The following is a 24,597-nucleotide window of genomic DNA, read 5'->3' on the forward strand; positions in this document are numbered from 1 at the left end:
CGCACCAAGGCCTTCCGCAAATCTGCGCAGCTGTTCGTGGCCATAGCCGAGAGGATGAAAGGCCTCCCAGTGTCAGTGCAGCAGATTTCGCCTGGGATTACAAGCTGCATCCGGGCCTGCTATGAACTCGCAGGTGTTCCAGCCCCGGCGGTCATGGACCACTCGACCAGGGTGCAAGCAACTTCCACGGCGTTCCTGGCACAGGTCCCAATCCAGGAGATCTGCAGAGCAGTCACCTGGTCCTCGGTGCACACCTTCACGACTCACTATGCGGTGAACCAGCAGGCCAGAGAGGACGTGGCGGTTGGCAGAACGGTCCTCCAAGCAGTTGTTCCGTGACTCCTAACCTCATCCAGAGGTGAGCTTGTGATTCACCTAATGTGGAATGGATGTGAACAAGCACTCAAAGAAGAAAAACCGGTTACTTACTTTCTCGTAACTAGAAAAGGAGTACTTGTGGCACCTTAGAGACTAACCAATTTATTTGAGCATGAGCTTTCGTGAGCTACAGCTCACTTCATCGGATGCATACCGTGGAAACTGCAGCAGACTTTATATATACACAGAGAATATGAAACAATACCTCCTCCCACCCCACTGTCCTGCTGGTAATAGCTTATCTAAAGTGATCATCAGGTGGGCCATCATTTCCACCTGATGATCACTTTAGATAAGCTATTACCAGCAGGACAGTGGGGTGGGAGGAGGTATTGTTTCATATTCTCTGTGTATATATAAAGTCTGCTGCAGTTTCCACGGTATGCATCCGATGAAGTGAGCTGTAGCTCACGAAAGCTCATGCTCAAATAAATTGGTTAGTCTCTAAGGTGCCACAAGTACTCCTTTTCTTTTTTCGAATACAGACTAACACGGCTGTTCCTCTGAAACCTGAAATTTCTCGTAACTGTTGTTCTTCGAGATGTGTTGTTCACGTCCATTCCACTACCCACTCTCTTACCCCTCTGTCGGCAAGAAGGAACTGGAGGGGGTCGGGCCAGTGGGGGTATATATGCACGGCGCAGTGGGCTCCACTCGGGCCCGATGGGAGCCGCTAAGGGAAAAAGTTTCCGACACTCATGCATGCGGCGCGCGCACACCTAATGTGGAATGGACGTGAATAACACATCTCGAAGAACAACAGTTACGAGAAAGTAAGTAACCGTTTTTTTCTTTCTTCACAGAGTGTCTTGTGGAGCTTAGTTCATTAATATTTGAGAGCCTGATACTGAAGACATTATAAAGTACAAAGTGTATTATCATGATTAAACCAAATAAATCAACATAATGTTTTGTATTCAGTAAGCTCTAGTCTTTCCAGCCTGGTGATAATACATTTGGAATATTTTGTGTGTTTCAATAACTGTGTTGAATTTTAATTTTGTAAAGTGTTTTCACCTTTATAACCATGTACATTTGAAAAAGAACCCCCAGGAAATAAAAAAAAAGTGGTATTTAGATGACCTTTGGTGAGATTGTCTATCGTGACTTTTTTTTCTGTAATCACCTTTCGCTTCCTCTTTTCTGCTCTGCTCTTTTCTGTTTTCTCTCATCTTCGCAGCCTCCCTATGTTCCATTCTTTCTGTCCTATTTTTCTCTCTCCATTATGTCTTCATTCAAACCTCACCTTTAAAGTACACCTTTCCCACCATGCCTGTCACACTGATAATCCACCAAAGAAATACGTTTTACACAACCTTAATTAAAGTGAATCATCCTCTCATCAACCATTGGCCTGAATTTTGTCTAATCTAGATTGTAAACTCTTTGGGAAAGGGATGCATCTTTGTCTATGTATTGTAACGCTCCCTGCAAACTGGTGCTGCTCAATAAATAAGTCAGTTTCCTTGCTGTATGTGGTTTGCTCCATTGTGTTTGTCCCGCATGTCACATACACACACACACAAACATTCTTCTCTATTCTACTTGTTCTCTCACTACTTACTGTTTATCCCCAGCTCAGTCCCCTCCATTGTTTCCTTTGTCATCTCCTATTCCTTCCCAATGGCTCACCTTTGCTGGTGTCTCTTCCTCTTCTATTCTGTCTTGTTTCTTCTCCTCCACTCACCATTTCATAGCAATTGTGTTCAGAAAGGCATTACCACAAGATCATATAATTGCTCATAGTAATTTCTTGCTCAGCTTCCTATTGGAGCATTCTTTGCTTTGTATCAATGGGATCTCTTTACTACAGTTTGACTGTTTTCTCTTTTTCTTCCCTCCACAGCTACTTGAAAATGTATTTTATCCTACACATGGGTCAATAAAAATAATGGCCACTCATTTCCAACATCTTCTAAAAGAAACAGCTGTAATCCGTTTTGCATAGCTATTTCAGAGAAATGTAAACAATGGGCCAAATCCTGAGGGCCTTATTCAAATTTTTACTCCTTCCTCACTCAGGCAGATTCCCATTTATTTTAATAGAATTTTGCCTAAGTAAAAACTGAGTCAAGAGCTTAGTATTAGTATCTTTCAGTTGCATATCTCTTCTCTAATTAATATTCTTTATAGGTGTTGTAAATTATAGAATCATAGAATCATAGAATATCAGGGTTGGAAGGGACCCCAGAAGGTCATCTAGTCCAACCCCCTGCTCAAAGCAGGACCAATTCCCAGTTAAATCATCCCAGCCAGGGCTTTGTCAAGCCTGACCTTAAAAACCTCTAAGGAAGGAGATTCTACCACCTCCCTAGGTAACGCATTCCAGTGTTTCACCACCCTCTTAGTGAAAAAGTTTTTCCTAATATCCAATCTAAACCTCCCCCACTGCAACTTGAGACCATTACTCCTCGTTCTGTCATCTGCTACCATTGAGAACAGTCTAGAGCCATCCTCTTTGGAACCCCCTTTCAGGTAGTTGAAAGCAGCTATCAAATCCCCCCTCATTCTTCTCTTTTGCAGGCTAAACAATCCCAGCTCCCTCAGCCTCTCCTCATAACTCATGTGTTCCAGTCCCCTAATCATTTTTGTTGCCCTTCGCTGGACTCTCTCCAATTTATCCACATCCTTCTTGAAGTGTGGGGCCCAAAACTGGACACAGTACTCCAGATGAGGCCTCACCAATGTCGAATAGAGGGGAACGATCACGTCCCTCGATCTGCTCGCTATGCCCCTACTTATACAGCCCAAAATGCCATTGGCCTTCTTGGCAACAAGGGCACACTGCTGACTCATATCCAGCTTCTCGTCCACTGTCACCCCTAGATCCTTTTCCGCAGAACTGCTGCCTAGCCATTTGGTCCCTAGTCTGTAGCTGTGCATTGGGTTCTTCCGTCCTAAGTGCAGGACCCTGCACTTATCCTTATTGAACCTCATCAGATTTCTTTTGGCCCAATCCTCCAATTTGTCTAGGTCCTTCTGTATCCTATCCCTCCCCTCCAGCGTATCTACCACTCCTCCCAGTTTAGTATCATCCGCAAATTTGCTGAGAGTGCAATCCACACCATCCTCCAGATCATTTATGAAGATATTGAACAAAACTGGCCCCAGGACCGACCCTTGGGGTACTCCACTTGATACCGGCTGCCAACTAGATATGGAGCCATTGATCACTGCCCGTTGAGCCTGACAATCTAGCCAGCTTTCTACCCACATTGTAGTGCATTCATCCAGCCCATACTTCCTTAACTTGCTGACAAGAATACTGTGGGAGACCGTGTCAAAAGCTTTGCTAAAGTCAAGAAACAATACATTTGATTATATTGTATTATGTCATTCTGTCTGTTTCATGTCCCTTATGGGGGGGAAGGATAGCTCAGTGGTTTGAGCATTGGCCTGCTAAACTCAGGGTTGGGAGTTCAATCCTTGAGGGGGCCATTTAGGGATCTTGGGTGAAAATTGGGGTTTGGTCCTACTTTGAGCAGGGGATTGGACTAGATGACCTCCTGAGGTCCCTTCCAACCCTGGTATTCTATGATATGCAAACAGCTTCCTTGGCATCTCTGTCCTACCAAAATTTAAACTCATATGAACCATGGCAGAGGAACACAAACTTAACTGGGTCCTAATTCTTCCTGGCAGGGTACAGTACATTGAGTGCAGCACTTGATCACTTGCTGATGCTCTCTGTACTGATATCTATCGACATAGCAATAATGTCTTAAAATTATAGCATGCCATTAAAAAGAAAACGAGTACTTGTGGCACCTTAGAGACTAACCAATTTATTTGAGAGCTGTAGCTCACGAAAGCTTATACTCAAATAAATTGGTTAGTCTCTAAGGTGCCACAAGTATTCCTTTTCTTGTTGCTAATACAGACTAACACGGCTGTTACTCTGAAACCTACCATGCCATTAAGTTACTTAAACTACCAGCAGCTATCACTTTACCAGATTGAATGTAGGAAGTTGATGCCTAAAAATGCATATTACTAAATTTTATCTGGGTGGGACTTGGACAAAGTTAGGTACTATCATTTCTTAAAGTAAATTATTTTGTGGTGCATTTTGCTTCTGGGAGGAATGCAGATTGTTCCTTCTAAGGCAAGCTCTAACTGAAACATGTCTAGAAAACCTCATTGGCCTAGCAGTCAGGAGGATTTGTGGTATTTTTAACCACAAAATAATTGTAGGGCTTCCCCCCACACACCAAACTGCACTCCACAATTCAGAAAAAGAGTTAGTTTTAAAAATAATAACAACAATCACATTGGAATATTGGTCATTTCCTGGCATTGTTTCAGTTTTCCTCCAATCAAAATGCACTTCCATTTGCAATAAAACTCAAAAGCCCAAATGATGCAATATGGGATGTTGATTTGTTTGGCTTGATCCAGATGTTATATGCAGAAAAGCCCTTAATTACAAATATGTCTGAGTTTCAAAGGTTTCCAAGATGTATGACCCATTACTGACTCTGTCCCTAAAATTTGACCACATATTCTCCAGTGTAACTATGAAGGTGAAAACAACTTATTTTCTTCTCCCAAATGTAATGGTATCCTTTGCCTTGCAACTTTGTGTTTGTTAGCTAACCTCTGTGTTACCTGAATTGTTTTGTGGCCGATAGGGTTAGATAATACAGTAGTGGGATGGGGAGTTGCCACGCACACATGGTATTACCAGTCTAATCTGAATATAAATATTACATTTTAGAGAGGGTGAAAAAGACTGCAATAGTTCATTTTGAAATGCAGTTTATCTTATATAAACCCCTTCCTTCAATGCTGGTAATGTTGGCCAATTAATTCCTTTTGGCCAACAATTCTCCAAATTTGGTCTCAGTTCAAAGATAAGCTTGTTTAAAAGATTCAGCAAACTCTGTTCAGCCGTTTCTGAGTTCTGTGTGTAGTAAAATAAATATCAACAATTCCCCTTATGGGGTGATCAGAAATTGTATGCAAACATACTTCAATATGAGCTGTATGAATTTTGTTCAGCCTTGGTTATTTTGTAGATCTAATTGAGATCTAATGAACAAGCCAGGTTGGAAGGAAATTCATTCAGTAGCTCTGAAGTAATGGTCATTGGGTGTTTGTTCACATTTATGTAATAGAATATTAAGTTAGATTTCTTTGGTTGGTATAAGCCTTAGAATATTGGGTTTGCACTCAGGTTGTTGGGGCACTGTGAAGGGCTTTTATTTAATTCTGCAGGGACTTTTAAAGCGCAATTAAGTTTATAGCACTTTACCGAGTTATGAGTGTTGTAATGTTCCATGTGGGGCGGCTGGTAGTGGCATGGCCACCTAATAGAATGAGTGCAGAGCAGGGAGCCCTGAACTCTTTAGTGCTGTTCTATTTCTGCCACTCATTGGCCTCAGTAATACACTGATGTTTCTAAATTTCTGTGTCAATTCACATTATGACTTAAAGGCCTGTCCCTTAAACTATGCGAGGTCTATTCAGACCTGGATGTTGTAGGAAAAAAGTCGGGCTGAGGGGCTGCTGGTAGTGTAAGGATGAGCATGAGGACAATTACAGCAGGATGAGCCATCTGCAACCATCTCTTCTCCCTGACCAGAGTTAGCCAGTGCAGACCAGAAAGTGAACAGAGAAGGCATGGCCATGGCTTGTCATGCCTCCAGGGAGAAAGCCCCTCTCTCCCCCACCCATGCAGGAATCGAACCATATACTTACTTACACCACACTCCCTCTTGTTTAATATGCAGCTGGTGTTCAGTTTTATTAGGCTTCTCATTTGACGCGGTGGGGAAAGTCAATTCACCATACAACAGACATGTGACCAGTGGTCAGACCATTGACACTATGTATCTAAGTGCATCTGTTGGGTCAACTCTGAGGGGAGAAAACTAGGCTACTGCTCCAGTCATATCCAGCAGGAAGACATACTGAGCAAATCAGTGGAAAGAAAGGGAGGTTGGCACAGCCCCTGAGACCCGGCCCAAACGCTATCTCCTGTGCCCCAAGCCAGCAGTGTGAGATTTACTACAGCTGCAGGCCTACTCTAATCTCCACAGGGAGGAAAGAGGGGCAAAATTTGTGAGAGGCTAGTTAGGAGACTGTGTTAAAGTATTTGTTTGAGATTCCTGCGCCCTTCAGTTGCTGCTCAGGTCCCAACAGCAGAGCAATTCCATGGCCCAAATTGCCTGATTGTCCTCAGTACTGGCTGTGCTAGTGCAGAGATCCCACATATGGGAATAAAGAGTCATAGGGTCAGGATTTGGTCCAATGAGGCGTTATTTCATGTACACACTAACACACCCTTTACTTGCTCCCAGGAAAAACCACATGGACTCTGGGCTTAAAATAGAAAGTATAGTTAATTAATTCATAGAATCACAAAAATATAGGGCTCGAAGGGACCTTGAGAGGTCACCTAGGCCAGCCCCCTGCACTGACGCAAGACCAAGTAAACTAGACCATCCCTGGCACGTCTTTTCTAACCTGTTCTTAGAAACCTCCAATGATGGGGATTCCACAATTTCCCTTGGAATCCTTTTCCAGAACTTAACTACCCTTATAGTTAGAAAGTTTTTCTTAATATCTAACCTAAATCTCCCTTGCTGCAGATTAAGCCTATTATTCTGTCCTACCTTCAGTGGACGTGGTCTGACCTCTGGTCACATCTGTTGTGAGGTGAATTGTCTTTCCCCACCTTGACAATTGGTCACCGTCCTTTTTATAACAGCCCTTAATATATTTTAAGACTGTTATAAGGTCTCCCCTCAGTCTCTTTTCTCAAAACTAAACAGGCCCAGTTTTTTTAACCTTTCCTCATAGCTCAGATTTTCTAAACCTTTTATCACATTTATTGTTCTTCTCCAGACTCTCTCCAGTTTGTCCACATCTTTCCTGAAGTGTGAGGCCTCACCAGTGCTATATAGAGCCCTTGAAAGCATCTGGAAGATGAAAAAGCACTATATATCTTGCTATGTATTAAAGCATTCACATGGGTTTATATTTAAAAAGGTCTTGAGATAAAACCACCCATCAATCAAAGTAAATTTTGTTTAAACAGTGTTATTGTAGTTTCAATTTCGGTTCATTACTTCCTGAAGGAGATCTTGTAATATAAATTGTTAAAGTAAATCACATTAAACATTTTCCTAGAAGCTGGTCCTGCTTAGACAGGTTTCTAGTTTCTTTCAGAGTGGGTCTGACGTAGGTTGCAGGGAGATCTATCTTTTATATTTTCCAGCAGTGCCTCGCTAGTCTTTCCTCATATTAAAATCACTGATTGAAACAGCATGAATCTTTCATTTCTAAAGAGCTAAGGACCAAAGAGTTTTTAATATTTTAATCTCTAAGAAATTTCTGTTACTTCAGGAAAATTGATAACATTTTTTACCTCAGCAAACCGTAAATGGACAGGATCTCTCCTCGAGTTTAGAGAGGTTTATATGCTCTTTGGCAAGACATTATTACCTTTGAGCGATATAACTGTGGTGTAGATTGACTGCATTCCAAAGGCTGGAATCACATACATAATGTTTTTATTTTTCAGTAATATTCAGACACTAGAATAAAACCCATATGTTCGCTAAAGCTGGTTACAGGGGAATACTGTCATTCTTCATTGAGAACATTCTTTCTTGTTTATTACTATTTTAAACAAATACACTGAAAATACAGTGTAGGATGTAACTACAATGACTTTAAATGTAGTATTTACAACTGAAAATATTGTGGTACATAGCAATCATTCATTCTTAATACAGTTCTTCACTGCTCTGTGTGAGATCTATCATGGAGCACTGGGGTGTGTGTGTGTGTGTGTGTGTTCTGCACCTACAGCATATAGTACTTATAGGACATCTGTTGAGGAAAAATTGCTTCAGTGAATGATGTTCATAGGAATAGTGAGAATAACATGTTGATGACATCTTAACAGTGGAACTAACATATAGGATAATAGAAAAGGATGGATTGATTGCAAAACTGTAATTCAGTCAAGGGTCCTGATGGTTCCATAAACCACAGGAGTATAACTCAGGTGGTCTATGACATCAACAGAATACAGATTTAGCAATCAATTTGCCTCCCTCTCTGTTATTAATTTAGATTTAAATGTTACATATATTTTTTAAAAATACAAAAGATAAAGTATTATTTAATCTGTGACTTCAGTGCTCATGCTGGAAACCTTGCTTGATCTGCTACATTTAAAAATAATGCATTACTGGAACCTGGTTTTAATAATTCTTTATTAAGCTGAGATTGCCAAATGAACAAACACAACCCACATTATCATGTGCACAGCATGGAGATGTCTCCTGACTGGCAGAATGTTTGTTCCATGTTTTGTTGCAGGTACACCCTGGGTAATTAATTGGGGTACCATTCTGCTTTCTTCCTGCACGCAAAACTCCCACTAAAGTCAGTGGAAGTTTTGGGAGATCAGAAGAATGCAAGTATTGGGCCCAAACTGGTAACACTGTTTTGAGGTTCTCTCTGTAATGAAAGTAGGGCTGCTGTACATAGCTACTCTTTTTTCCCCCTGAATCTCAAAAGTCTTGGAAACTCTAAAAATGCTAATTCAAAGTTTTCAAATTTAAATATCTAAATTTAGGTACCTGACACCCTGATCCTGCAAACAGATAGTTACGTAGTTGACTTGACTCTTGTAAAGTGGTCCCACTGACTCCAATAAGACTATAGATGTGAGTAAAAATTAAGTATGTGGATAAGTGTTTGCTGGATTGAGGGCTAAATGCATATTTAGACTGTTAAATAAGTATTTTGCGTCCAATAGTAGGTACCCAAGTATGAAAATTTGGGATTTAGTGCCTAGTTCGTTTTTGCTTTTCAAAATCGTTAATACATGTAAGGTACCCTGCTGAATATGTCGTGTAAATACTGCACTCACAATAAAGTGTCCTATGTGTTATTTTTGTCCTTTTCAGCTTTCAGAATGATCCCCTATCCTTTGGAAAAAGGACACCTTTTTTACCCATACCCCATCTGTACAGAAACAGCAGACAGAGAACTACTTCCATGTAAGTCTGAACTTTTTCTCTTTTTTATCCCTGGTTCTTGGCACCAAAGGGTTGTTTATCACCGTTCTGCAATACTGGCCTCCACTGATACCTATGAAGTTGGGTTCACTGACTTAGAATGATTGGCTGACAGTGAATCTTGAGAGTTCACTTGATTGTTAAAATGGCAATTCATAGCTACAGCTCATAAAGTTTTAGGTATCTGTATTGATGTCAAAAAAGAAAAAAAAGTCCAATTACCTTGGGGATGTACTACTTTTAAAAATCTGTTGTTTCTTTCTTGCCAAGACAGATAAGGTATGTTTGTTCCTTTATCTAGGATATCATACCATCAAACTAAAAATACAGTTGTCCTGCCCTATAGTCCTAATGCAGGAAACCACTGTCTAAATTCAAGGTAGTTTTGCCTTCCCAACGCTGCAGGATTGAGCCTGCATAAGGACTATGTTATTGTGACCTCTTGTAAGAGAGCTATTGTAAGAGGTGCCTAGTCACAAAGAGGGTTTTCTTCATGTAATGATGTGTGTGATTCTTATCAAGATATTAATGTGAAATTTCACCAGTCATTTATTATTATGAATTTGTAAAGCACCAAGCGTGTTCTAAATGCTGTGCAAGATACAGATATAAAGATAGTCCCCTGCCCTTGGAGAGTTTTACAGTCGAAGTCAATGGGACTGCTTGCCAAGCACAAAGTTAAACACGAGTCACTCTTTGCAGTATCAGGCCTAACTGGCCAGTCCTGGAAATGTCACACACTCAGAACTGCGTTCCCACACTCTTTCCCATTGAAGTCAATGGGACTTGGTTGGAAAGCACAGGTGCTCATGCGGAGATGTTTGCAGGATCAGGTTCCAAAAGGCAGACATAAGATGCACTGGAGGACTCAAAAAAGGGAGTAAATTTAAATTATTTTTTGAAAAATAAATGAAAATGTGCTTGTGTTCCGTTTGTGTTTGTGTCTCTCCTGGAATAGGTCTTTCTTTTATAACAACTCCAGTTCAGGCTAAGTTATGTTTAACTATTCTTAATAAATCTGTTTGGGTAAACTGTAGGTAGAAGTAATATAGCAAGAGTCCCCTCATTGTCAGGCCCTTCTTTCATAACACATTCTCTCTGATATTACACCGTAATTCTTGGCAACCAGCTCTATCTCCCCACCCCGTTATAATCACCCTAATTATAACAATACGTCTTAGGACTCTCAGAATGCTTTACTCCAAGGGATACTGTTAAATGGAGGGTGGAGTGCCAGGGAAATTTGGGAATGACAAATTGATACAGAATAGTAAGCGTTCTCCCTTCTAGGTGCAAAATTAATTGGTGTTGTCAGATGTTAGAAGCAAGGGACCCTTTAATACCGAACATTGATCGTAATGTTTTGCTCTGATAATTGTGAGAAATGCCTTGTACTGTCAAATCTCTTGGGTTTGAGAAGAGAAGGTTTTCACATACTGTGAGAGACACAGGTTGTGTAGAGATCCTTTACACCACATGCCTGTCTAAACCTTTAATTGCTTATATTTTAAAGGTAACTTTCGGTAGGTAATTTGAAGGGAGAGTTTCTGCTGAAATGCTATCATAGCTCTGGGGTTTGCATGAGGAACAGTTTGCTCAGTTTGCTTCAAATGAAAGAGAGATTGAAAAGATTAACCCCAGCTAAGTACAAACATCAACCAAACCTAATTTTTGCTTTAAATGAACTACAACAACAGATTGGATATTTCAGTCAAAGGCAAGAGAAGTGGGAGCCTGCATTAGAATGCTTGTGCAATTGTATTTTCCCAACTCTAATCTGCAATTTGATACTTACATATGTGATTTAAATGAAATTATCTAACCATGTTTCGCCTGAAAACCGTATGCTGATTTTTTTAAGAGAACAAGATTTGCAGGCCCCAAACTCTAACACACTTGAAATTGTTATTTTTATTTTAACTATTCAAAGAAGCCTTATGGGCCCATCAAATGAGAGCTGCAACAGTCCAAACTGGATGTTGTGCAGTTCTATACCATGCTGCTTGACTGCCCTGTTCCTGTGACCCGGCAGGGGCAAAATAAGCAGGCTTTGAGCAGGATTCTTGCATACCTTCAGCCATACCTGCCCATAAAAATGGAGAAGGCAGGCAGAGTAGAAGAATGGTATGATATGTATGTATACCACCATGACATTTAAAATTAAAAAACAAGCTGGTATGGTAAGTCGAACTTTAGATCTACCAGCTGGAAGTGTATCCTTTTAAGAGAAAAACTATTGTCATTTGAAAGTCAAGCACTGATCCTGACTAGAACTTAAAAGTAGGGATGGAATGGGAGACACAGTTCGACAAAACAAGAACTGGCCAGAACATTTGCCAAACTGGCCAGATTTCCCAACCTGAAGCTGAGCCATCTTAAAAGGTTTGATTAAGCGAAACTTTCCTCCAGGCAAGTTCCCACTCTCAGCTCTGGGATACTTCTTCCCGCAAGAGCATATTGTGAGTCTCTTCAGGCCCAAGCCAGAGACTTTTCTGTTTCCCTATTAGTTGGTATTGATTATTGTTGGATTTTTTTATTCCTCGCATCATATGGTGGTTTGTAGAGTGGTTTCATTCCCTGCCTTTATTTCAGCAAGTTTCCCTAGCTTGGATAAATTACATTAGTTAATGCACATCAGCATCGAAAAAAATAAATGTATTATTAATATATGAAGATGCTGATGATGGTGATGAAGATGCTGAAGGAATCAGCTAGTGGTGAGATGGAATGGAAGGGAGGCTATGCTGGGAGGAGTCAAGGAAGGCACAGAGGATTATAGTGGAAGGAAGAGTCTGTTAAAGGGTAGGGAAATGGGAAGAGGCGTCTCAAATGATTCTGGCATTCAGAACCTTTAGATGCGTCTTCCCACTAAACCAAACCTTGGAACCTTTGTGGCTTCTATGTAACTGCTTAACCCAGATGAGAAGGTATTTTACCTACACCATGTTTTTCCTTTCTGCTTTCCTCTGCAGCATTTCATGAAGTTTCAGTTTATCCCAAGAAAGAGCTTCCTTTCTTTATACTCTTCACTGCTGGATTGTGTTCCTTCACAGCCATGCTAGCCCTCCTGACACATCAGTTCCCGGAGCTTATGGGGGTCTTTGCAAAAGCTGTGAGTATTCACTGACACGCCTTGGTTTTTGGGTAAATACAAACACAAAACAAAAAGGGAAATGCACAAATAAAATGGTGCTGAGCTAGACATTGCTGGATATGAAGTGTCTGAATATTTGTTAGTACAAAAGGACCATCAAGAGGTCTATCACTGAACAGGAGAACATTTAGAAATCATTTAAGGAGCTAATCAGTAAAATACACTCCAGTCTTTCCTCTCTGGATTATATGACTCTGTTGTTGGTCTTGGTTTCTTGCGACTCTGCCAAAAAGGAGGGGGATATCTGCGTTTTAATGGATAATCCAATAAAGTAAACTAATAACAGATTGCAGAGCCCCAGCCTGTTCAGAAAAATAAACTGCAAGGCTGTGCAAGATTGTGATACGTACACGGTACTTCCCAGTGCAAGACAGGAACGGCACAAACTCCAAGTAGTACCAGGAAAAATGTGGTTCAATGTTAACCAAAGCAAATTGCAGTGTCCCTTTTCTGAAACTGCAACAAATGATACAGCCTCAGTGCTTGTGTCCAGACCTCATATTCCAGCTCTGTTAGCTGCATCTGCTGAGGACCCTGCTAATTCTGCTTTTCTGGCCACGGAGCGTTAATATGGGGAAAACAAGTTGTACTCCAACTTGCTTTTTTCCTTGCCAAGTCTAAGAGCATCACTACTCTGATTTTCGCAGCCACAGGGGGCATGTGGGAAAATTCACTTCCCAGCAAAGTTCCAGCAAGACCATTACTTCCTCCTCCAAGAAATGCTGAGAACCCAGACCAATAATTTATTATTTAATGTACTTCTTATTGTGGAGCTCAGTGGGTCCAAAATACTCTTTTGGCCTTCTTGTAATTTTCCAAATTATGCTAAAGTTCCTCTGCACTCATTTAGTTTTTTTCCGGGGATGGAGGAGGCTTTGATGGAGCTTTCAAGGTACCCCAAGGCTCATTCTTTAGTGCCTTTCTCAAGACCTCATATCCTTCTGACCAGGAAGGATTGTCCAGGGACCCCTTTTGGAGTCAACCAGCTACTCCATCAGCCAGGCTGGTCAAATATATCAGTGCTTGTCATAAATATAAAGGGAAGGGTAAACCCCTTTAAAATCCCTCCTGGCCAGAGGAAAAATCCTCTCACCTGTAAAGGGTTAAGAAGCTAAAGGTAACCTCGCTGACACCTGACCAAAATGACCAATGAGGAGACAAGATACTTTCAAAAGCTGGGAGGAGGGAGAAAAACAAGGGGTCTGGGTCTGTCTGTATGCTGCTTTTTCCAGGGACAGGACAGGAATGGAGTCTTAGAACTTTTAGTAAGTAATCTAGCTAGATATGTGTTAGATTATGATTTCTTTAAATGGCTGAGAAAAGAACTGTGCTGAATAGAATGACTATTCCTTTCTGTGTGTCTTTTTTGTAACTTAAGGTTTTGCCTAGAGGGATTCTCTATGTTTTGAATCTAATTACCCTGTAAGGTATCTACCATCCTGATTTTACAGAGGTGATTCCTTTACTTCTATTAAAAGTCTTCTTGTAAGAAAACTGAATGCTTTTTCATTGTTCTAAGATCCAAGGGTTTGGGTCTGTGGTCACCTATGCAAATTGGTGAGGATTTTTACCAAACCTTCCCCAGAAAGTGGGGTGCAAGGGTTGGGAGGATTTTGGGGGGAAAGACGTGTCCAAACTATGTTTCCCAGTAAACCCAGATAAAGTTTGGTGGTGGCAATGGAAATCCAAGGGCAAAGGGTAAAATTAATTTGTACCTTGGGGAAGTTTTAACCTAAGCTGGTAAAAGTAAGCTTAGGAGGTTTTCATGCAGGTCCCCACATCTGTACCCTAGAGTTCAGAGTGGGGAAGGAACCTTGACAGTGCTTTAATCCAAAGCACTAGTAGTAGTTTGTGTCTGTTATGGCAATGGCTCTTTCATTAAGAATTCCTGTGTCTGCAGGCAAAGAGGATAGATGACTTGATCAGCTGGGATAAAAGCTAATATGTCTGTCAACAGAAAAAATACAATAACTTGCTTGAAATAGTCCTTTATGCATTTAGCCTTGAGTATATCTATAGGTATATAGTGGATGGCATGTATTATTGTTGTTATTATTATTATTTTATTTATTATTATGCACATGGAACAGGACCTCATCCTGCTAAGTGCTGTACAAACACAGAACAAAAAGATGGTCCCTGACTCAAAGAGTTTATTCTAAGTATAAGACAAGAGACAACAGATGGATACAGACAGACAATACAAGAAAACAATGAGACAGAATTGGTCAGCATGATAGGCTGTGGTATAAACACACCAGTTATCATTGTTGTTTATTATTTGTATCACCAAAGTGCCTAGAACCAGATTTTTGTAGGCATCACAGCAAAGAAGTTTTAAGGCTGGTCAGGTGTATGAGTAAGGGATGTGTTCCCAGGAAACTTCCTTCAGAGAATAAAAAGAAAAAGCAATGTCTCTGAAGCACAGATTTTGCTTCCAGTCTGTTTTGTTCATTCAATATGCAGTATGCCGGTATTAGCAGTCAGTGGGCCAAATTCTGCCCTTCCGTGTACCCTGTGCAACCCCATTGGTTGTCAGCCTCATGACTTATTTAAGAGCAGAGAGTTGAAATTGTCTGAGCACCTCAGGCAACGAGCCTGCTACAGGTAATGGGGTGCTGGAATCAGACAAACCTGATTGTGGACTTTCATGGGCTTCACTTGCCATTTTTTGTGTGATGGGTGCAATCAAATTGGGTGGGTGGGGTGTTAATATTTACATTTGTGATACACTAGCAGTTGTTTCCTCAAATAGCTCTTGTTTTGGACACCAAAGTCACTTTGGGAATACAATGCAACCAAGGGGATCTATTCCTGTGATAGGTGCATGTAGCTTCCATTGATGTTAATGGAATAGAAGCCTCAGGGCTCAATATGTGACTGCGTCCTGTATCTGAGAATAGAATGGAGCACAATAAATGAACACAAACAAAACTAACTCAATGCCAAGTTATTAACCCTGTATGAAATAGGCCATGTCACTGACCTCGGTGTACATCTCTGAAGCTACATGGCATGTTTGCTATGTTAACCAACATTCATAGGGATTTAGCTATGTGTCTGTCTTAATAAACAAACACAGGCAGCAGCTGGCTTTTAATTGTGAATGGACAGAGTGAAAATCAGGCCAGTCTGGTGACAGCCTCTGTGTGACCTTTGTCCATTGACTGATCCAGGGGCTTAGACTCAGATGTCTCATTTTTGTTGTCAACTAAAAAGGTGGGGTAGCCAAACTATGTGAAACCTAAGGCCTTGTCTACGCTGCCACTTATAGTGCTGAAACTTTCTTCGCTCAGGGGTGTGAAAAAACGCCTCCCTGAGCGCTGCAAGTTTCAGCGCTATAAAGTGGCAGTGTAGACAGTGTTACAGCACTGGGAGCAATTCCCTTCATGGAGGTGGTTTTATTACAGCGCTGGGAGAGCTCTCTCCCAGATCCTAGGTGATCTAACAGTCCCTTCTGGCCTTATATTCTCTGAATCTATGAAACTTGCAAGTACAGCCACTGACACTTTGAAGCTCATACAAGTCTGTGAATACTATTCATTCGTCCTCACAGTGCTTGGGAGAGAGAGTCCCTTGTGTAGACACCTGCTTCATCTCATGAATCAACTTGCAGCAGGTCTTGGTGGTTAAAAAAACCCAAACCCCCCTGTCTGGGTAGAGAAAAGGAATCAGGCGTTCTTGAGGGGGGAAAAGCTAGAGGAAATTGAGGTGGGACAGAAGGGGCAGAGGACTACCTGAAGCAATACGTTTTATTATTCTAGACACTGCTGGTTTCAGCCAAAGCTGAAATCTAATTGGTCCTAAACTCTCTATGAATCCACTGTAAGGCTAAAATAACTTATTTAACAATGAAACATCACAGTTTATACAAGAGGAATCCTTGATCAGTCCAATACAGGGCAAACTAAGTGGTCCATAAACAGTAACCCTCCAAAAGATACAAATTAAAAGCTGAATCAGACTCTGGGTTTTTACAGTTTCTTAACTGATCCTATCAGAACCTTTGATCCCAGTGTCAAGGCAATGTAAGGATTTTAGAGGATCCCTAAGAAGGAATGAGTATGAAGCTCCCTATGAAATGTCTACATCCACTTAGTGCCTCTGGAGGGCTGGATTTTATGCAGCTTGCATGGTTAAGTAAGCTTTGTAATATAGTCAAAGTGTCCAGATCTCATTGTAGTGATGCTTATAAGTGCTTGTAATAATAATGGTATGACAGGCAGAGGTACATTTCTGTAGCTTCTCTATTTAGGTTTTCTCTTTTCTCACTCCTCCGCTTCCAGCCTATAATGAAAGTCACTTTCCTCCCCCTCCTCCCCTTCCCAATCCCCTTCATTGGCCTCCCATCTCTTACTGCATCAAACACACAGTCCTTGTCTTCACAATCAACACCCTAACAATCTTACCATTTTACATCACACATCTCACCCCCTTAGACTCTTCTGCTCATTTCGTACACTCCTACAAAGCCCTTCAATTTTACTGCTATCTTCACTATGTATCCCACTTCTCAGTTCACACCTTCTCTCCTGCTTTCCCCTGTGTTTGGTAGTTTCTCACTCCCAGCCTGCCAATTCCCCTTCTCTCTCCTCCTTCTACCACTTCCCGAACACACACTTTTTCCAGGAATCTTTCCACCCTGCTTGCAGAGAATCTCTCCTCACTTTCCCTTTCCTGAGTGATTGTGATTTTGGGAGGGGGGTGTATGTGTGTTTCTCCCTTTTGTCTCTTCTGTCTCAAGCCCCACTCCTGTGACTGGATCCTCTCGTACAGAATTCTTGAGGAGTTCTATTTACCACATTGGGTCTCTGTAAGGGTCTGTGCTAAGATTCGGTATCAGGCTGTGGTGTATAAGCTCTATAGGGGCAGGGTTGATGTCCTAATTTGTTTTTGCGAGCATCATATAAATTTGTGGTGCTATCTAAATTATTTTTATTAATAACAACACACATAATAAATAACCTGCCAGCTATGCTAGAATGGCCCCTCCCTCTAGCTGTCACTCCCAGCTGCATGTGCTAAGATTACTGGGAAGCCAGCCCACAAGAACTCCCTGGTGGAAGCAGGAGTTCTAGAGTCCAGATCAGGGCAGAGACACAAGTGTACTGCTTATAATAGGAGGAAGCTGTTGTTAAACAGGGTGAGCTATTGATAAGAGAAGAACGCGGAGCTTGGGTTTAACTCCACCCTACTTCAGGGAGACACTGATATCTTGATTTTTTAAAATTGGCACTAGAACTATCTATAAAATCTCAGACATAAATAATTAACACAAACCAGCTGTTTAGAAATACAAACGGAGTGCAGTGCTGCTTCTCCTATCAATCTGCTCCTGGAATTGCAATATAAGGTGTCTTCATAAGAACATAAGGGGAGAGAACCAAGCTAGAGTGGCATAAAGGGGCCTTAAAAGCCCTGGATCCTGCCAAGGGAGAACACCCTCAGTGCAGAAAACTGCTTTCCAGGGACCCTCTCAGGAGCCCCATGGAGCAGGGTGGGGCTGGGAAGAGGAAGGGTGTGTTGGAGATGGGGCTGCAGCACAGAAAGTTGAGAAGACTGTGCAATACTGCAACCTAAGAGCAGCCAGGGCAGGCTTCCAGAAGTTAAATGGGCCCCCAGCGCTGTCTGTATTCCCCCAGGGGCTGCAGAGCTGCCCAGAAGTGGAAGGGTGCAAAGGTGGCTTAAAGTCACTATAGCTCCCTTCTCCTCCTGAGCTGTGCCTCTAAGAGGTGCAGCACAGAATCTCAACCATAGGATTTGCCGTGCCACACCAGACCATTGATCCATCGAATCCCTTAACCTGCTTTTGGCAATGAACATTTCCTGATGATTCAGAAGAAGGTGAAAATCCCCACAACATGCAAGTAGCCAATTCTGTGATTCTCTGCCTGGCTGGGGGGAGGTGGCTTTTTCTCACATGGGAAGAATCCAGTTGTTAAATATGATGGATTTCATAGATCAGGAATAGTTAACTTTCAAATAGCAACATGTTTTAGCATTTCCACTTGGTTATGGAAGAACATATTTCTAGCCTGCATTTTTGGCAGTCTTCTGAGACACAGGCAGGAAGTTTCCTTAAAGAGCTGGTAGTGGGCCAGGTAGTAAAGTTAAAATGCCATATAAAGGAGCACTGGTTCAAATGGCTGCCTTGCTAGTGGAAGAAATAATGCAGTAATTTTCTGATTATTTTCACTAGCCCTTCTAATGAAAAAATTTGGGAGGGCACTCAAGAGATGAAGGCAAGCAGTACATGTTTTTTGATTGCACCACTTGGGATAAATTTGTCAGCATGTAATGTAGATGCTTTTTTATTCTTTTGTTTTCTTTTTCATACGGTACAAAGAATCCGTAAGTCAGTCATTAAAAAAGCCAGGTGCTTGCATGACTCGATGGCATACAAATATTTCTTTGATGAAAATGAGAGTGACAGTTAATTGGAGAAATCAGCCTTTGTTAAAGTGACTCCATCAACTGAACAATCCCATCTCTGCCTGAAAATGTTGTGGCTACAATAGTTACCCCGAAGGTTATTAAAGAGAAGGAAGATGGAGAAAAAATATTTTTCTCTCTTTATTCAGATCCTTTGTGTGTTTGAAATCACTTTGCACGTGGTCAGTTTCTCTCTTTTCCACATAATCAGTGAGGCGCATCAAGCAAGAAGACCTCTTATCTACCTGGAGCTCCACTGATTGCAAGGATCTATCCATGCCTGTCTAATCACAGGACCAGAGCTGTCATTAGTCAGTTTCTTGTTGATGAAAAGGCTCTTATAAATGTCAGCTGGGAAGCAGACTAGAAGCCCTTATAAACATTTTCCCTAGGATTTTTTTTAATCAGACCATACTGTTTCAAGGGTGCTGTCAGAAGGCAGAATTCTTTCTAAGTCAGTCACTGTCAAATATTCAAGTTGACAGAGTTTCTTTCCAAAAACATAAAAATAAAAACAGCTTCTGCCAATCTCACATCAATAATTATGCTCTTTTATTGCTGGTGCTGTTTCTTTTGCTGTCTATATGGGAGAAACTGTCAGTGTCAACAGGAAAGGTCAAAAGCATAAACAACGTAAAGGATGCAGACGGGAGACCCCCAGGGTACCTCAGTGTGGTATGAAATTAGATTGCACAGCTGCTAGTGATGGTTGAGAACATGAGCACTAAAAGCTTTCCAAGGGCTGCACACTGAGCTCTAGTTCAACAGATTAAATATTGGCTACTGGGTCTTCCACCAAATGTATGGAATGCAGTAAGGTGAGAGGAGCTGGCATGTTTTACAGTGTTTGTGGCTGGAATTTGGGTTCTTTATTCCATCTAGGGAGAGGAACCAATCAGAAACACTGAACACACTTAGCAGACTTCCCTGAAGGTTAGTGGTTAGACCTCCAGGATACTGTAGGGAGGCCTGAGTTTGGAAACTCACTCTTTGTGGCTCGTGGGTTGAGATCATTGTAGTGGAGCAGGAGTTGGGATTAAGAATTGGGTATTACAGAAGGAAGGCTCTAGGACCCTCGCTCTTACTGATGAATCTGATTGCTGTGAGCTGGTAGAAGTCTCTTGGCAAGTGTCCCTTGTGGGACAACACAAATCCAGGAGTGAAATCCTGACCCCATTGAAGTCAATGGGAGTTTTGCCAGTGAATTCAGTATGATCTGGATTTCACCCCATATGTTTAAATATTATATTTTCTAGATCTCTGTCACTTGACACACTTTCTCCACTACAGTAGTACCTCTGTGTACTTCTAGATACAGGTAAATTGCTAAGTTTCAGCTACAGGATACATCTAAAGTTATTTCAGAAACAAAAGTACTGTAAATACCAAAACCCAAAAAATTTAATGCCACTAATTTCATTGATTTAAAAAAGTAATCAAATTTAATTTACGGCAGTTATAGCATTTACTTTCCTCTAGTTACGTAGGATGCTTCAGGTGCAAATTAAAAGCAAAGTTTGAAGTTTACTGTAGTGATATTTTGCATTTTCCAGGAGGGGTCGGGGAGAGGGCATATTCATTTACTTCAAATAGTTGTTCACAAAAAAGGAAATACAGTCTGGACAGAATCACTCCATAAAGTGCTAATGCATTTTGGCTATTTCCAGTGACCTCTCTGACAAAAGCTTTGATACCACATTTGGTCAGTACTGGTCTATATAACTTGGCTTGATCTTCACAAGCACACCTGCCTGGTACAGTCTCCTAGCTTCCTTGGAATGAGATAAGGGCCATGTTTGTGACTCTGTCTTGTCACTAGTCACTGATATCATTCATAATGCACAAGTTATTCCTTGGGTAATGTCTTTTCTAGGAGAATCTTTGAGAAGATACCCCCTCAAATATGATGCAGACCAAGTACTTATGACATTTATTAATACAGTTAAAATATATACAGCATATATGTTTTCAGTTAAAATAAACTCTTCACAAAACACTGTCTGATAAACATGAAACTGCTTGCTTCTATTTTACTGACTGATACCTTAAAGGGATTCTAATCTTTGGCCAAGTGATATCAAACATATCAAGCATATTTCTGGAAGCAACAATATTTTCAAGGCAAAAATCACACAGTAGTGGAAACAACAAAACAGAGAGATGTCTCAACCAAAAGACTGGACCTGTACATTTTTTATTCTGTACTGTAGCCTTTAATTGAGTTGAGTTTACTGTATGTAACCTGGGTTTCAGCAGCATCCTCCAATTCAGCAGCATTCAGACTGATCTGATTTCTTGAAAAGCAAAACCCACAGAGTGGCATTTGAATGTCATATACAAACATATATGTTCTGCTCTCATCAGGGGAGATGGGACTATGGCAGAATACAGCCAAGCAAAGCCCCTGGATTGCAGTTCTTTCTCATGTCAGAGTTCGTGTATTCTGTGCTCATCACATGGCACATTCTGAAACATGAAACTGCTTACCGATATTTGGGTGAGGTAATACGTCACCCACCATGTCTCTCTAATATCATGGGACCAGCATGCTACAACAACACATCATGCAGGTATTTGCTAATTGATACCATAAAAGAACTATATTCTTTGGCAGAATTATGTCAACCAGCATATGTCTGGAAGCAGCATTGTTCTTAATCTGGTGATGGCTGACTTTGCATATGTGTAATAGCCGCACAAATACAGTATGCCATAATAGTCTATTTTATTCCAGGCACCTACAGGGGGCCCATCGCATCTGTACATAATACAGACTGAAGTAAATACATAGCACAATTAATGTATATGGGGTAACATTTTCAAGATTGACCCGTGATATGGAATTCCTCAGTTCTGAGGTACTCCACTTGAGACACGTCAGTGGGGCTGAATTCTCAGAAAATGTTTCACATGGCACCCTCTGAAAGTCAGACCGTTTTAAGGTATCTCCTTCTATTTTCAAATGCTCAACCCTCCCCCCCGCCCACCCACCCCTGTTAAAATGGTAACTATTCATCTGATCTGGCCTTGTAAGCCTCTCATAGCAGTAATATACAGGCCAGGGCTACACTACAGACCTGTATTGGTATAACTATGTTGCTCAAGGGTGTGAGAAATCCACACCCTAAGTGACATGGTTATACCGACCTAGCGTCCCCCCCCCCCTTTCCGCCGCAGACAGTGCTATGTCGACAGGAGATCTTCTCCCATCAACAGAGCTACAGTGGCTCAGCCTTTGGTGTTGGAACTAGGGGTGCTGCTACACTCATTTGTTTGGAGTAGTAATAACATCAAATACATGGTTTCCATCATCAGCACCTCCACCAAAAAACCTGTTCCAGCCCCCCAGGGTGCAGCTGCACCAGTGCTGCTGTGTTTCTACAGCACTGTACGTGAAGACAAGCTCGCAGATATGTCTCTCAAACTATTGCATTCTTGTTTCTAAAGGAAAGATCAAGTCAGGATAAATTCTAGAACAGAGAGCCAAGGGGGCCTGAATATGCTTTGATAATATTTAACCATTATGGGTCTAATTCTGAAGGCAAAATTGTGTTCCCGTGGTTAGTGCCTGTTTGTGCCCTTATACAAGAGATTCCTTTTTACTTCAGTGGGTTTTGGATCAAGCCTACAGTGACTTGTATCCGGGCATGGATCTAAGATTCTAGATTTATGCCTTTATTGTGCATTAACTCGTTAGTAATATCTATGAAAAATGGAATACTTGCTTTATTTACTACAAAACTGAGAAATGGACAATGTGCATCTAAGGGCAAAACTGGGCCTAAAGACTTTAAAAACAAATTATTCAATTAGTGTCACCGAGAGGAATTTCTTGAGGAGGGTCTACAACACCTCAACTGCACAGCATTGTGTCACAGTCTGTTGTCTCCACGATTTTGATCTACCTGTTTATCTGATTTCTTTGCAGTTTCTCAGCACTCTCTTCGCCCCTTTAAATTTTGTGATGGAAAAAGTAGAAAGTATCCTGCCCTCCAGTCTGTGGCACCAGCTGACAAGGATCTGAGGGAAAACGCCACACTGATTAACTGCCATGACGTCTTCTGTGACAACTTTTTGTTGACCACAAGAAAGCATGATAAAAAAGGGAAACAGTTCTAAGACTTAAAAACTCTTCATGGATTGTCTGTTCTCATATAAAAACTGTTTCTGTTGTACAAAATACATTGCTGTTAGGTTTTATCATATTTTGCTTTCAGAAAAGAAAAAGATCTTAAAAATAAACTTTTGTGTATTGCAGCATTGCAGAGGAGTTATTTTTCGATTTCTTCGAACACCAGAAGGTACTTTATGTCCCTGAAAATCCATGACGCATCCATTTCAGCTCAAATACAGCTTGACTTTCTGTTCAAATAATGAAACAGTACTAGTTACTTTTTAAAAGCTATGCTATCACTATCTTCTCCTATAGAGTTTAATTAAGGCAAAACTCACCCATGTGCAGAAACCCCACACAATGCTTATGGACCACTTACTTCTTAAGCTCTCAATATTGAGCTTAAATGGTGCATTGGACTTCTTCTGGCCCTGTGCACAGGACTGGATTTCACCCTTAGTCCACATCTCTGAAAACTCAATCCCAATTTCCAGATTTCATTACTGCGGCTTTTCCAGCTTTAGTTTTCTGTCCATACAGTCAAGCACCTTCAAAATCTTTTTGATGTATTAGCTGGCTGCAGGAGAGCACTCCACAATTAGTGGTGGAAGACAGTGAGAAACATACATGTAATGGTTAGTCATTCTGTTGTGGAGCAACATGCTTTTGGGGAGTTTTGTACTGTGTTTTCACTGCATTATTGGTACTTGAAAACACCATGCGAGCATGAAAAGAAAGTCCTGTGTCTTATCTCTATACAGTGTTAAACACAGATGTTATAAAATAACTACCATTTTATGCTGGGAAAAATGAACATATGTACTAATCTAGTAAATGTCAAGGGGTGGAGTTTTACATCAGTTCATAGATCTTTAATATCTTATCCAAGAGCTTTGACAAATTTAGACAAATTCAAATTTTAACCCATTCACTCTGGTAACAATGTAATGAGCCATCTTCAACAGAGCACTCCTGCTAATACAGCAGGTCAGTATAAACTCTAGGGCTTCCTCACCAAGAGCCTGACGCTAAGATGAACTAATGCAAATGAAATATGCAACCCTACACATGCATCGCTACCTTTCATGTTCCTGAGACCTCAACTTTTCTTGTCTACACCTCTGTGTGATATTGAAAGGTAACAATATAGCAAAATGCAGCCATTAATAGTTACCAACATTTAGATTCCTCAAATTCCCACTGCTCATATTAGCTGTTAACTGAAGGTAACTGTGATTTGGCCTGATGACAGGATTATTAAAGAATCTACACTTCTGTGCTTTACTGTTTTAATATTCTCAAGTTAAAATTTTAGGAAAAACACTCTCATCCTACCTGGGCCGCCTCAGTAATGGTAAAATCCTGTCCTTACTGCACTGGGCCATATAAATGGGGGATGGGGAGTGGGGGGAAGCAGAAGGGAAGAATGATGTGGTAGCACTCAGAGGATCTTTGAACCACCCTGTTTGGGGAGTGCTCCA

At 41.1% G+C, this 24,597-nt stretch overlaps 1 protein-coding gene across 6 annotated transcripts in view; it reads left to right on the forward strand.

Annotated features, from left to right (window-relative positions):
* The window catches only part of ST7 (suppression of tumorigenicity 7), a 233,567-nt gene extending 210,308 nt beyond the window's left edge, over positions 1 to 23,259 (forward strand). For all 6 annotated transcript variants that reach the window (XM_073328161.1, XM_073328156.1, XM_073328160.1 and 3 more), the window contains 3 exons: positions 9,306 to 9,398; positions 12,389 to 12,528; positions 22,931 to 23,259. In XM_073328161.1, coding sequence (XP_073184262.1) covers positions 9,306 to 9,398; positions 12,389 to 12,528; positions 22,931 to 23,026 — 329 coding nt within the window. In that variant the 3' untranslated portion in view covers positions 23,027 to 23,259. The remainder of the gene's footprint in view (positions 1 to 9,305; positions 9,399 to 12,388; positions 12,529 to 22,930) is intronic.
* The last annotated feature ends 1,338 nt before the right edge of the window (positions 23,260 to 24,597 follow it).

The sequence above is a fragment of the Lepidochelys kempii genome, chromosome 1, assembly GCF_965140265.1.
Source record: "Lepidochelys kempii isolate rLepKem1 chromosome 1, rLepKem1.hap2, whole genome shotgun sequence".
NCBI classification, from domain to species: Eukaryota; Metazoa; Chordata; order Testudines; family Cheloniidae; genus Lepidochelys; species Lepidochelys kempii.